The sequence below is a fragment of the Perca flavescens genome, chromosome 19 (genome assembly GCF_004354835.1).
Source record: "Perca flavescens isolate YP-PL-M2 chromosome 19, PFLA_1.0, whole genome shotgun sequence".
Taxonomy (NCBI): Eukaryota; Metazoa; Chordata; class Actinopteri; order Perciformes; family Percidae; genus Perca; species Perca flavescens.
This window is the reverse complement of record NC_041349.1, coordinates 21,883,924-21,897,914: the sequence shown is the minus strand read 5'-3', so window position 1 is coordinate 21,897,914 and position 13,991 is coordinate 21,883,924. Positions and strand designations below refer to the sequence as shown.

The window sequence follows — 13,991 nt, the reverse complement described above, 5'->3', positions numbered from 1 at the left end:
CGTGTTGGCAGACCTGTGCTCTCATTAATGCCCTCACACTGCCATCCATCTACTTGTGCCAGTTTGTCTGAGCAGATTTGGCTTCATCTTTCTGTCCAGGTGCGTTATTTATAGCCAACTCAAAAACCATATCACTCATTGTTCATGGTGACAGTTGCAGACAGCGGTTCTCTCTCTCTCTCTCTCTCTCTCTCTCTCTCTCTCTCTCTCTCTCTCTCTCTCTCTCTCTCTCTCTCTCTCACACACACACCTCGGAAATGAAAGGTTGTCTATTGGAATGCATTGCTGTAGGGCTTACGATGAGGCTTTAGGCATAGGCCTATATCGATAAAGGTTTTCAAATATAGAACAAATGTGAAGAGATTTTCTCTGACTCATTTGTTATTTTGTGCTCTTTAATTATGCCAGTTAGCTTTACATAGCACAACTTTAGAAAACAGGAATAAACAGCTAGCATATAAAAACCTTGTACAATTGTCATTGTTTACACTTCTTTGTAGCCTATAGGTGAAACAAACAAGATATGTATTAATTTGAGGGTTTTAGAAGTGAGCCAGGCTAGATGGTGCCCCTGTTTCAAATCTTCATGCTAAGCTAACCATTTATGAGTGTGTATACAAATGCTTCATTCATGAGAATTAACATAGGAGCAGTGCTTTACAAATGATGAACAAAGCATTTAACAATAGTTAGTAACTGGTTTATAATGGGAAAATTATTTCATTTCCAAATGGTTTTCATTATTTGTTACGTATAAATCATGTACTTACAAACATTTTTCAAGATAGGCTTATTTACTATGAACAAACCATTTATAACTATGTGAATAAATGCTTTACTGATGATGAATTATGTAAGAACAACTAATTAATAATGAACAAACCATTAACTAATAGGCTTATTTACTATGAACAAACCATTTATAATTGTGTGAACAAATACTTTACTCATGATGAACTATGTATGAACAATTAAGTAATAATGAACAAACCATTAACTAATAGTTAACTAATGCTTAATAAATGATGAATTATGGATAGTTATTATAAAGTGCTACCGTAAATTGATTTAACTGGTGTACAAATCGCTATAATAAAAGTAAAAGGGGAGGCTAAGACTGTCCTGCAAATTGCTAGAATGCCATTTTAAAGTCCGACTATGTAACTTGAAACACCAAATTGTTGCTCTTACAAATGAAAAAGTGTAATTTATAAGCAATAAAACCCTTGCAGAATTCCATATGCTCAGGCCCTTTGCTGACCAGTAGCTTACAGGGGCTAATGTTAAGAGCAAAGGGCTTAACAAAATGTATTGCCGTGCCTGATATCCTCTCGAAATTGGTTTTCATATTTGATTAAACGCTTTGAATAGACAGATGCTTCAGGCAAACTGCAGTTTATATGCAACTTTCACATTGACCAACAACATATATATGAATCACTCAAGTAAAAAGCTCCTGGATTCCTTTTTATTCTCCTAAATCTGCTGAAATCCATGTCAGGAAAGTAGAACATGTAAGCATCAGGTTCCTACTTTCCCTTTTATCTGCTGCATCTGATTCATGTATATTCCAGAAATAAATGTCTAAAAATATTTGTTACACCGTGGATCAAAGTAGCTTCTCGCTCTAACGTGCACATCAAATTTGTTTAAGGAAGAAGCTCCTGTTTTGTCAGCAATTTCCCACAATACCAGCTGAGTAAATGGCCTGTGTCTGGGAGTGTGTGTGTTTGGCAGTGAGATAGAAAACTTGTGGTATTTTTGGCAGACAGTTAAACAATCCTTTGCAAACTCTCCTTCGATGCTGCCATGAAACAGATGTGCTATGTTGTAAGAATTGTTCTTATGTTTAAAATAGCTAACAGTTGTCTTGGCTTGACAAGAGGAGGTCTGATTTAGTCAGGGTTTATCTTTTCATCACTGTAGTGGGCTTGTTTGGCTGATCAGCTGATTGCAGTTTACTTGTGTGCAAGATAGAACAAGAAAAAAAGAGAATTCTGTGCAGTGAACGTGTGTGATTCCTTTAAGTGCTGTGAGTATGTGTTGTCTGCAGACTTCCATTTCGTCAGGCAGCATCCCAAAGTGATTTGACTTATTGGCGCAGAATTATGTAAACTGTGGTGAGATGGTACAGTTGAGAGACTTATGCTGAAAACACTGTTAAAGATCCCAGGTGGTCCCTGAGCCACACTTTTGGAATTTTAATGTTTTATTGCAGCCTTTGGCATTGCAAATAAACCCCATTGTAACAGAGACCCCATACATTCAGTGTATGCCAGTGGATGGAAATGCTACATTGCTTGCAGTTCTGAGATGCTGAAGGGTACTGATTTGACTATTTGGTATGAAAAAGTATGTGGACACCACAACATTATAGCCTACCCATATGTGATTGTTTAAATATGGATATTAATATGTCCTTCTCACTCTTCTGGGAAGGATTTCTGTAGATTTTCTTTAGAATTAATCTTAGAAAATCATTAAGTTACCAAAAATAATCCATCCATCCAGTGGCTCAATTCAGATAGTAGTCAAACATAATTAAGGCAGCAACAATGATTATTTTCATTATAAATGAATCTGCTTTTATTATTTTTCCGGATATAGTGATCATATAGATCATATAGGCTAGTGATAGATAATCATTTATAAAAGTCGCTTGTTTTGCCCAAGGAGATCAAATTTGCAATCATCTATAACAGAGGAGCAAATCCTCACATTTGATAAATTGGAAACAGCTGAGCAAATATTTGGTAGTTTTCTTCATAAACAATAAACTATTTACACATGATCTAATTTGTTAATAGTGGAAGCATTGACTAATCGTTTCAGAAATACATAACATGAAACATTAACAACTAAATGCATTTTTCTAATCTCCAGACAAATAGACCATACGGACACACAATCACCACTAAACACTCACCCACTTATGCGCGCTCCCGCCATCCACCGTGTGTGCACGAGCAGCGTTCCCGTGCACTGCGAAACTTGGGAGTTGAATGAGCAGCAACTAGTACCAGCCGTTTACAACTCGCCACTGACGGGCTCCTGTGACTGAAACGAGGCTCTTTCGACTACAAAAAGTCCGCCTTCGGAAGATAAACTATGGAGAAAAACAGAGTGGAGACCATTTCTGGCCGGGTGGACGCTGCTGTTTCTTCCCCTGGTAGGACAGTGGTCGCATGTTATCATTTGGCGATTAATTGCTCTTCTGTTCGGTCTTGCATGGAGAAAAACGTCAGGCAAAACTCCTAGCATAAGAATGACATATATTGCCTCTCTTATCGGTCCAAAATATATCCCCTGGTCCAATTTTGTGTGATAGGACCACTTCTTAATCCGGCTTGTAATAAATGCAACAACAAATAGGCTACGTTAATTTGATAAAAGTAGAGGTTGACGTACACAACTTCTTAGCTAAATGATAGCGTTAACGCTGACCTCGCTTATTTCACACGGTCCTCTTAACGTCCATATTACCTACACCAAACATTTGACGTAAGTGATTTCACTCTAGTAGGATATTTGTTGAAACATGCAACATTAAATAAATTATTTAAATGGAGTTTGGCTTAATTTTTTTCTCATTCCAAAGATTTAGCTTGCATGCGTCGATCTGCAAAATAATTGTCTTTGTTTTCTGGACTTTTGCCTTCTCTTGAAAGGGAGATACGGTGGGTTGATGTTCTCTTTTGTTTTGAACGACTTGGGTCAATTTGTCAGAAATTCAACAGCAATTTTAGTCTAATTCTGTTTCTGCTGAATAATTTTTGTTTTTTAATGGTTGGTAAGGTTTAGAAGTCCCTGTTACAATACAGATAGTTGTTTTCGTGTTTATCTGCCACTGTAGCCCACACGTATGCAGGAAACTGTTGATCCCCCTTGTGATCATTTAATTTGAGTATATGGGCACACTTGCATTAATGGGGATAAAAAACAACCATATTGGATTGAGTAGAATAAATGCTCCCCCCCCCCCCTTCTACAGTACTTGGCTGGCATCCAGAATAATCACTCTGTTAATAGTCCATAGGTTTCCCCTCAGGTTCCTCATGCCGCTCTGAGCCACAAGAGTAGTTAACTGCTTGTCATTCCTGGCTCAGGCTAATGTTTGTTTGCACACCTAATTGACTTCTAATCATCCTTTTTGTTAAGGATATACATACCTTAATGATTTGAATTGAATGGTATTTCTCTCAAACTTAATACTGCTTCAGCAAATGTTTTATTCAATAGTTTCCAGAATTTAAATTTTTTGTTTCCCGCACATGTAGAATGGGGAAACAATATTGCATGCAACTGCTAAAATGACTGCAATTGACTGATAAAACTCATGCTAGCTAATGAGAACATGCCGACTTTGACATATGCTTCTAAAGGGGCTGAATATTCCAGATATGCATATGGGCGCAGACAATGTAATGTTCAGTTTTTGACCAGACTAAACCATTAGTTGTGGTGAAGACAACTGGCGGTTGGCCTATGTTATGTCTAATTTCTCAGTTATAGGACACTGACACTGCCCAAAAGTAGCTTAATTTAAAATGTGTATGACTGTTAACTTTGATTTTGAGTTATTCTAAAAGGTTTGGAGTTTCACTGGTTTGCCTCCAGCAGCAAGTAACTCATGGTCTCCCCTTGCTTCCTGTAATTCCGCATCCGGCACTCCGAATCAAGTTCTCATTGTCAGGTGTCTAGAATTTCTGTTGGGAGCGGGTCAGTCTAGGGGCCTGGAGATTTGCACTGCCTATGCTTCTAGCTTATATTTCTCAGTAATCACTGATTCTTGTAGAAGCACCTATTATGTCACAAACGCAATATTTTTTTTCTCTATGCTTTTTTCTTCTCAACGCTTCATCCTTTTCTCTTTCCAAACTCTCTAAAGCCCCCCACTACTTTGTCCCCAGTGGGCTACCACATCATGATGCCGTCCCGGGAAATCTTAAAACGTAACAATCGCTCACAAAAATGCTACAGCCACCCAGCCATGAGTTGATCCTCCCGTGAGCTGCTTCCTCGGTGCAGTGATTCTCTGCATCAGTGCCTTGGAGCTCTCTCAGATCACCATTGCAACGTCGGTCGGTGTGTGCCAGCGGCTCCCCTAGACATTTCTCTCCTTTATGTACTGTATCCCTGAGTCTCAGACAATTTATAAAAGAAACGCAGCCCCGTAAGGTTTGTTGCTCAGGATGAGCTACTTTCAGCACCATGGCTAGCTCCGTCTTATGTACTGAAATAGTTGAGAAACAAGCTGTGTACATTTCGGTCTTTTTGTGATGAATGTCCTCTTTTCCTTTTGTGTCAGTATGAATTATCATAGCTATTCATGCCTCTTATTGTATATACAAGGCCTTGAACAGTGCTAAACAACATTAAGTAATAAAACATAAACCGTTACCATGAGGCATTACCTTATGGCTGTTGAATCAATGCTTCATTTACCCTGATTTGCATTTAATTACCAAGTCCTATGTTTAGCCTGCTCGATGCATAATATTGTCCAACAGAACTAGTTAATAAATAATAAATAAATTTAAATTTACTGTCAGTCAAGAGACAACTCAAGATATGTGCAATGTTAATACACCCGCGGGACAAGTGCAAGCATGAGGTGGGGAGTTAAAGGTCAGCCACAATACTAATTTTCATATGCATGACTTCACAAATTACACTAACAACAAACAGACCTTTCTGAAATAATCAATATTTAGCACTACAGAGTCAGGATTTTATTGTTTGAGCCAGTGAGTTACGTACTCTGGCTTTGATGCAACCAAAGGCAACAAGCCACTTGTACAGAGTTTTATGGTTACTGCAGCGTGTGTGCAAGCTCCCCATATGAAGAACTACAGTTAATGATGTGTGGGATGTTTCAGTGAAGGATGTTATTGAATCATGTGCGGTCCCTGTGCTAAAAGCCATGTATTTGTTTTGCAAAGGCAAGGAAGGAATCGTAGTGTATTTTGTCCGTTCGTAGATGTCATGTTATGACATTGAGAACTGACCACATGCGGTGTGTGTGTGTTTTCTCAGGATCTGTCAGCGAGGGGTCCTGAGATCACACTGAAGCAAAGATACAGATTAAAGAAACTGCTCCAGATCTGTCAGACTGCAAAATGGGGTGTGTTAGATTGTCAGAGGGAAGTTTTTGACAGTATGCAGCACACACAAGATGTGCTGTTTGATTTGGTATTAGAATAAATTACAGTGTGCTTGATGATTTCAGAGTATGAAGGAAAGATTATTCTTATGGCATCTTAAGGAGACTCAGAATTGCCTGACATATTGTTTTTAAATACCAATTGACAGCATGTTTAGGTGGCTTTGTCTTTTTTAAATGTGAAAATTACAGAGGTAACTGTGGGACTTTATCCAGTCTTTGCTTTGCATCTCCTTGAAGATTAATCTTTGCAAGGTTTCACAATAGAAATGTGCAAGCGTCAGATTTTTTTGATCTGTTTGCCTAGTTTTGTATTCACTTCACTCTATGAATAGATTCAAATTGGACAGTTTGACCTAATAAACAGTCAGATGGCACATCAGATGGGCTTAATGGCATACCAACTGCCGTGAAGTTAATTGTACTCCTTAGCATCAAGATGGAACTCAGAAAGAAGTCTTTTTCGTTGCTTTAGTGACAACCTGCGTGCGTCCTCTCTACCGGTCGATACAAAGCCGTTCCTTGGTCAAATCCAGGATTAATTGTTCCATGAACTTCCCTGCTCGTCTTCTGGGCACCCTCCAGCAGATTTTGTTTGCTTTGGATCCAGCCTTTATTTTTCCTTTTTTGAGATACTGGGTGGAGAGCATCTGCTTGCATTGGACCATCTGTCTTGGGACTTAGGCCAGAGAAGAAAGAGGGGAGGAGATGTGGAAAGTAAATAGGATGAGCGAGGATAGGATACAGGGGACCGAGAGGAAGAGGTGGAGTAAGACAGTAATGGATAAGTGGAGGGTGACTGATTGAGAGGAAGATCATTGCTGGGGCGATAACTATAGGGACAGCGGAACATAAAGTGTTTGTTTAGGATTGCTGACGGCTAAAAAAAGTGAGCCGTCATCCCTGTTTATATTTCCGCCCACGTGCTTGTTTGTGCCACAGATTCACTCCATTTGATTTCCCTGGATAGAGTGCCAAACAACTGATGCCAACTGGGTGGCAACACTTGGCCTCAGCTTGCAAACATGTCTTTTATTTTCTTGTATGTGCCAAGGTCATATTGAAGATAAATCTCATACCACCGAGAAAAATAACAGAAAAAAAGACACTTTGTGGTCTGACATTTCTCACCTTTCTGTCCAGAAATTGAAGTGCTTCATCAAAAAGTTGAAGTCGGTTTCATTTCTTTTTTCTAAATGTCTTATAGATATTTAATGACGTTCTAAGTGTCAGTGAATTACATTTATAGTTAGCAGAATTTGCTTATACGTGGTTTCTTGCATTTCTTAAAAACCAAAGATTTAAAGAGAAAAGCAAAATACAGTTACATTAAGTAAGCAACTGAAATTTCATTACACAGTTCAGCATTGGACAGATGATTTACTCAGTTTTTATTTTACAGTCTGAAGGTCCAAGTTCTGTTGCATCATTTTTTTTAGTTGTTAACTTCCTTTAGCATAGCATTTTGCATTGTGGCAGGGGGGCTTGCTATTGTCCCACCATTAAAAAATTGCAGGTTTGAATGGAATCCGTGAGTGAAATACAGCCACACATTGGACCGTGTTTAAGCTGGCTCCATAACTTATTATGATGACCATACATTGCTCGTCCTCTGTGTGTCTCTCTCTCTCACTCACTCACTCACTCACACATCAGGGCTCGTCCTCTCCTTCACTGGCTGTCTTGTCAACTGCTCATAATATTTTTGCTTTCTTATAAAAAGGACCAAATGAAAAATCCATACTCAACAACAATGCAACCTAACCCTGAGTTGCACCGAGTTCACAGAACTATACATGTAGGTGTGAAGCGCCCTTAGATTAATCCATGACCCCTTGTGTAGGTTCTGACTCTAAGGTTGAAAACCACTGCTACTTTACCTTACCGTAAACTATCCTTTAGCAGGACACTGCACATCTACAGAAGCGCTATTTAAAAGATTCTCTGAACAGCTTAAACTAGATTACAAAAAAGTAAAATGTAGTTGAGCAGAAACTGAGGGTAGTAACCTTTTTTCCTGCTCTGTTGGTAACTTGACTTTTACATATTGTTATTGAGTTTAGCTCTCATTTTGCTTGTCATCTTTGTTCTGTTTTGTTGCTTTGAGATACGATAGCCTGGGACTTAAAATCTCACCTGCGCAATTAGTAATCATTTGTATTCATCACTGCACCTGCTTGAATTAATATCCTTCTACAAATAAGCACAAACAATGCCTTACTGTGTGCTGTGCTTTTGAGATCACTTCCACATTGTGAACTTTGTCACATCTCACTCCCCCAACATTACTCTCCACTGTGGCTCATAAAACCTGAACAAAAAAAAAGAATTATGGAACGAACATTAAAGAATGAGCTGTATGTGTGGTAGGATGAGTCTTTCCAAGGAGTCCTTGATGAAATGGTGTCAGAACTGAACATCATACAGGCCATGTGTGGAGGCAGGCCTGGCAAGAGTAGCCAACTGGAGGGTCCGTCTGTCTTTCTTCTCATCCCAATGGGCGGGGCTCAAAAGCCTATTCTGGGCATTAGTCCCTCTAAAAGTCCACATCCCACAGGCTATTGCCAGCACCTAATATAAGCTACACAATTAAACATATCTGGCATTCCAATGGAAGATGATATGACATGTTACGCATACAGACATGAGCCATATGCTGTTAATTAGGGCAGACCTGAAAATAGATTGGAAATATAACAGCGGTATGCATAGAACAGCAATGATTGTCAATAGGCTTATCTACCACGGCTTAAGTCATTATCAGTAGATGGTTTTTCAATGTTATGTCAACTAACAGTCAACCTTGAGAATCATGGAAGGAATGTCTACTACTGTACGGTAGCCGTAGCATCCATGCAACGTGCAAGGCTGACACCAAGTGGTTATACACAGCAAATGGTGCCTTGTAGTAAAGAATAAGCTTTTCACAGAATTGTCATCCAGCCGTTAAGCTTTAAGCCGGCCAGATGTCTTTGCACTGTTTATTGTGTCATTTATTGTTGTATTATTGACTTACATAATGTACCTGTAAAACACACAGAGCAAGTTAGGATGATATAGTTGGTAATGAAACTGCCTTTTGCCATTAGAAATTAATCTGTCAACAAAATATTAACAATTTAGAGGCTGGACACAGTGAATTTTAGGATTTTTGCTTGAAATGATTAATAGATGATTTAATTGTTGATTGACTCATAGAATACCAATTGTTTCTGCTCTAGCTGCTTTGTCAGATTCAGCTTTTTATTTTTTGGATTAAACAAAATATTGTACATACTTTAGTGCAGACCAGGTAATAATATTTAATGTGTCAATAAGGAGAACCTGTGATAAGCAATTGGATTGTTGAAAGTGATACTAATAAACATGGAAGTTAAGATAAAACAACAAAATGCGTGGCTTATATTTTATGACTCCCATGAAGTAGTTGGCAAACAATTTTGGATTTCTTGTCAGTAGTAGATTACTTTTTTGTCTCATTACTTGGGACAAGCCTGTCAGGTAACTTTCCTGATCTTTAGCCCACATTGGTTATGCGGTGGCAAAATAAAATAGCCTTGTGTTTGACTAGCTGAAAATGAGAGCATCCCCAGAGAAAATGAAAGTGACCTTACAACATAAACCTGCTGATAGGCTATATTCCAATGTATGCTTCACTGCCACAATGACACGCATCCTTACACAGAAGGTGCCCCAAATCCCTCTAGGTGCTTGTATAATCACCAGCGCAGTGTCTCTGTACACGCTGACCGATAAAGAGCCAGTTATCTTCAGATAGCAGGCGCTGCGGCTGAATAATTTATGGAGGCATCCCAACACATTGACTCAAACACTCACAGAGGGCAGGAAAGTGGTAAAAGGTCCGACGTGTGTCTCTGGAGGGGGGTGTGTGTGGGTTTGGGTCAGGTTTGAAAGCGTGTATAATCAAAGATGTGTGCTAGTGTAGTGTCTTATACATACAACTTTCTCTTAGCAGTATGTGCTATGTTGAGAATTTCTCATATTTTTTTTGTTATTTTTCTTTTCTTCTCTATAACTGGCTGCTACATTGGCCATAATGCCACATTAATGTCAATTTAGCAAGCGGAAGAGAGCAAGTGTGAGAGCGCAGGGAAATGTGAACTGATGGACTGGCCGCACTATTCATTTTCATTAAGCTGAGTTGCCTTCTCCCAAGAGCTTTGCCAATTACCCATTTAAAAAGTGCTGAACCCTAATTTGTGCAATAATTAATACTGGTGCAAAATTGAAGCATGATAATGAACAAATGCTGTGATTGACACCTAATTCTATCAACAAGATTGTTAGGTGAAGTATCACAGCCCGTTTTTCATTATCTTGTGTGGCCTTTCGATTGGCCTTCGCAACTGAAGCTGTTGATACTTGTAATTTGAATAAACCAGTTGCATTCTGGGGCTGCAGCACTCCTTACATAGAACCAGACTAGGAGAGAAACTTATCTTAGTGTAAGGTTATATAAAGAAGTTATAGACCCCTTTCCCTCTGTAAATCTGACACTGATCTTGTCTTTCTCAAGGCTAGTATGTGCTCCCTCCTATCAGATTACCCAGGCCAAGAGGTGAACAGCCACCGTTTCCGCAAGGACGCCATTATGAAGCTCTCGTGTTTCAAAAAGAAAATAGATCCAGGAAATGATAGATACGGAGACTTCGCCAAGATGCAGCCTAAATCTCCCATCTTTAAATACTGCATTGCAGTTTATTTAATCCGCAGGGCTGTTTCCCCTCATGCATTCTGCTAATTTTAGCTGCCACTTTGGAGGACAGCGTCACTGTGGGTGTGTGAGAAATTGGGAAGTCTGTGTGTCTGTTGTCTGGCCTGCTGTGACTACCAACTGACTGACTAACACTGGACCATAGGATTTCTGACCACCATGACATTGGAGCTGGGAAGGAAAGATGGCATTGAAAGCAGAGGCTCATTTCAACCTATTTCAACCTATTTCAACCTATTTCAACCTATTTCAACCTATTGCAACTGTGTGTGTGTGTGTGTGTGTGTGTGTGTGTGTGTGTGTGTGTGTGTGTGTGTGTGTGTGTGTGTGTGTGTGTGTGTGTGTGTGTGTGTGTGTGTGTGTGTGTGTGTGTGTGGACTAGGATGAGGCAATAGTTGTATTGTTTCACGTCTTTGTTTTGGAACACTGTATTTACATATTTATTTCAACAAGACAGTACTACAGAACAGACAAAAAAAAGACTGGCAGGGCAGAACAATCTGTGTATTTCAAGTGAAGAAGTTATTATTGCAAACGCCTCATGCTAAAGAGTGTAATTGTAGCATGTGACCTATTTATATAACCTGCTTGTCAATAGCAATACACAGGAGTATACTACAACAAAAAATGTGTGCATCATGGCAAAGAATGAATATAACTCATACATACAACAGAACAAAGGTTTTCCTTCTATCTAGACATAAATATAGGAGGGACAGATTTAGCTTATTTTCCACTTTCATCCTACCTTAGCTTCCTATCATACAGAGGAATTAAAACAGGCAGATGCCCATGTACAGTAGATTCCATTACAACCTCTGACAATGATTACATGTAGGGCTAAATAAATTTAATTTCCAAAAGATGTGTAGACATATAGGATGCTCCAATCGATTGCTATACCCCTGAGCATTACCATTGCACTTGATTAGTAAAGGCATAGTAAGCTCTACTTACTTATGTGGTGGAGATGATTCAAAAAAATGAAAGCGCTGAATTCATGTTATGTTGCTGATGCTGCTGGGCAGCAACCTTCTTTGCTACGGGTAATGGCTTCTGTAATGAGCTATTGCGTTATCCTTGCAAGGTTTTATGGAAATGTAGGGCTTGGTTCAAATGAGGCTGTTGTCTTTAATGTGTGTCTTCCATCATTTTATACTGAGACAGCAGGGTTGTTAATATTCATTAAGCTTTTCCAAAATCACCTGCAAAACTGAGACAAAAAGGCTAGAGTCCCAGGAGGCCTAAAGAGACGGAACATACATGTATCAGAAGTTCTGCCAGGTGCATTGGTGTTTGACTGGTTCTGAATCTGACTGCATTGAACCTCTGTTAATGAAATTACAAGTTTGGCATGGTGGCACCCTGAAACATAGGTTAAACGGCAAGCAGGGTGTCCCTAGTGGCCCGCCGGGCCTAAGTTGCCCCCCATCAGGCCTAGGCCACTGGTAATTATTTTTTACTGTATTTTTAAGACTCTTTTTTTAAACTACAGTTGCAGTGGGGCGGCTTGGTTGGAAACGTAGATGTAGTCAATATTTTCAAATCTCCAGTTAGATTTTGGCACTGACTTAATGTAGGCCATATGGAATCTGTCTTAGAGCTTTTAAATTCTCAATTTCGCGATTCCATCCGGGATTCTTTTATCACAGAAACTATTGGGCTCTAGATTAATGCTGCCATCAGGCTGTGTCTCCGGGCCCTCGTTTGAAAAAAAGTCACTCGCCACCAGGCTATACAACTTTTCTGGGGGAAACTCTGGCAAGTATGTTAAGACTTTCTCTATGCAGTTGTTTTTTCACATAGAACCGGACTGGTTAAAATTAACTTAACTGACTTTATATTTGTCGCTGTAACAAGTGCTAACGTTAGGCTCAAAGTGAAAAACAACGGCAGAGAGAAACGGACTTATTTGCAGTTTGGGAGTTCTGGGTGAGCTTGTGAAAACCGTCGCCATAGATATACAGAACTGCAGTCAAGAAGTCGGAGTGTGCACGGAGATGAGGGGCTCTTCACATACTGTGTCGTTGTCGATGTGTTTGAGAGAGGGACAGCGGGGCAATCAATGCGCTGCTCGCTGCTCTACAGTGAAATAAATTGTTACCCATTTTAAATAGTAGGAAAAAAGGTAGAAAATCAATTGTGGTCAATGTTGATATTGTGGTGGGCCACCACAAATAAATCAATGTATGGGAAACACTGCTTTGCTTACGTTTGCATGATGAAATAATGCATGCAATGTGAAGTTGTTTTCAGCAGCATTTCTTTATATATTTTTTTTCTTGATGAATAGCAGCCGTCCAAACCAAAGCAGTTCTAATCTCAACCATTTCTTACCCAAGAATAGAACTTAGAGGTCCTAACTGTTTTACAATGCATATCAGCAAATGGCTTCTGACTTAATCATTAGATGCCTTTTTAATAGAGAAACAATTAAGATCCACAAGCACACTTAAATCAATATCACAACACCTAAAAGTCAATATTCAATACTCCCTTTGTTGCATTTCTTAACTCTGTTGTACCACTGCTGGTGTTGATAACTAAAATGTTATGAGCAGGCTTGCCTGCCAACAGTTGTATCGTCACTTCAGGATGGGTTTAAGAATTATAATCTGTTTTGGGCTGTGTGTCTTGCTGCTCCTGCCTCAAATGCCACTTCAAACGAGCTTTCCTGTCTGTGCTGTCAACCTTGAACAACAACAACTCTACCAAACTTCACCAAAGCTCGCTAAGATGCCTATTGTACATAGATGCCTTGGTCTCTTTCATTGGTGTATGATTGGTCAGTGGTATCTGTTCCCTGTGACCCTGCCTGTGTATATACTGGCTGCTAATTTATGTGTGTATGCTGCTGCCATTTATCTGTGTGTGGAAGGTGCACCGGTATTGATTGTAAATTACTTTCTTAGTCGCTCAGCATAATTTTCTTTTGGTTGTTTTCCACTGCGACTCGGTGGTGAAATATAACTCATCTTCGAGTATTATGAGTGGTAAAGGCTGGATATGTTTTGCAAACATCCTCTGCCTATCACACTACACTTCATCTGATAGCGTTTTGTTCTTGGATGACAACAAGGTTATTGCCCGTCC

General features: G+C 39.4%; 1 protein-coding gene across 3 annotated transcripts in view; it reads left to right on the top strand.

The window, feature by feature from the left end:
* Nucleotides 1-2,931: 2,931 nt before the first annotated feature.
* Nucleotides 2,932-13,991, top strand: part of kcnip4a (potassium voltage-gated channel interacting protein 4a) — a 142,587-nt gene continuing 131,527 nt past the window's right edge. For 2 of the 3 annotated variants that reach the window (XM_028564497.1, XM_028564491.1), the window contains exon 1: nucleotides 2,932-3,169. In XM_028564497.1, coding sequence (XP_028420298.1) covers nucleotides 3,109-3,169 — 61 coding nt within the window. In that variant the 5' untranslated portion in view covers nucleotides 2,932-3,108. The remainder of the gene's footprint in view (nucleotides 3,170-13,991) is intronic. The other variant, XM_028564492.1, reaches the window with a different exon arrangement.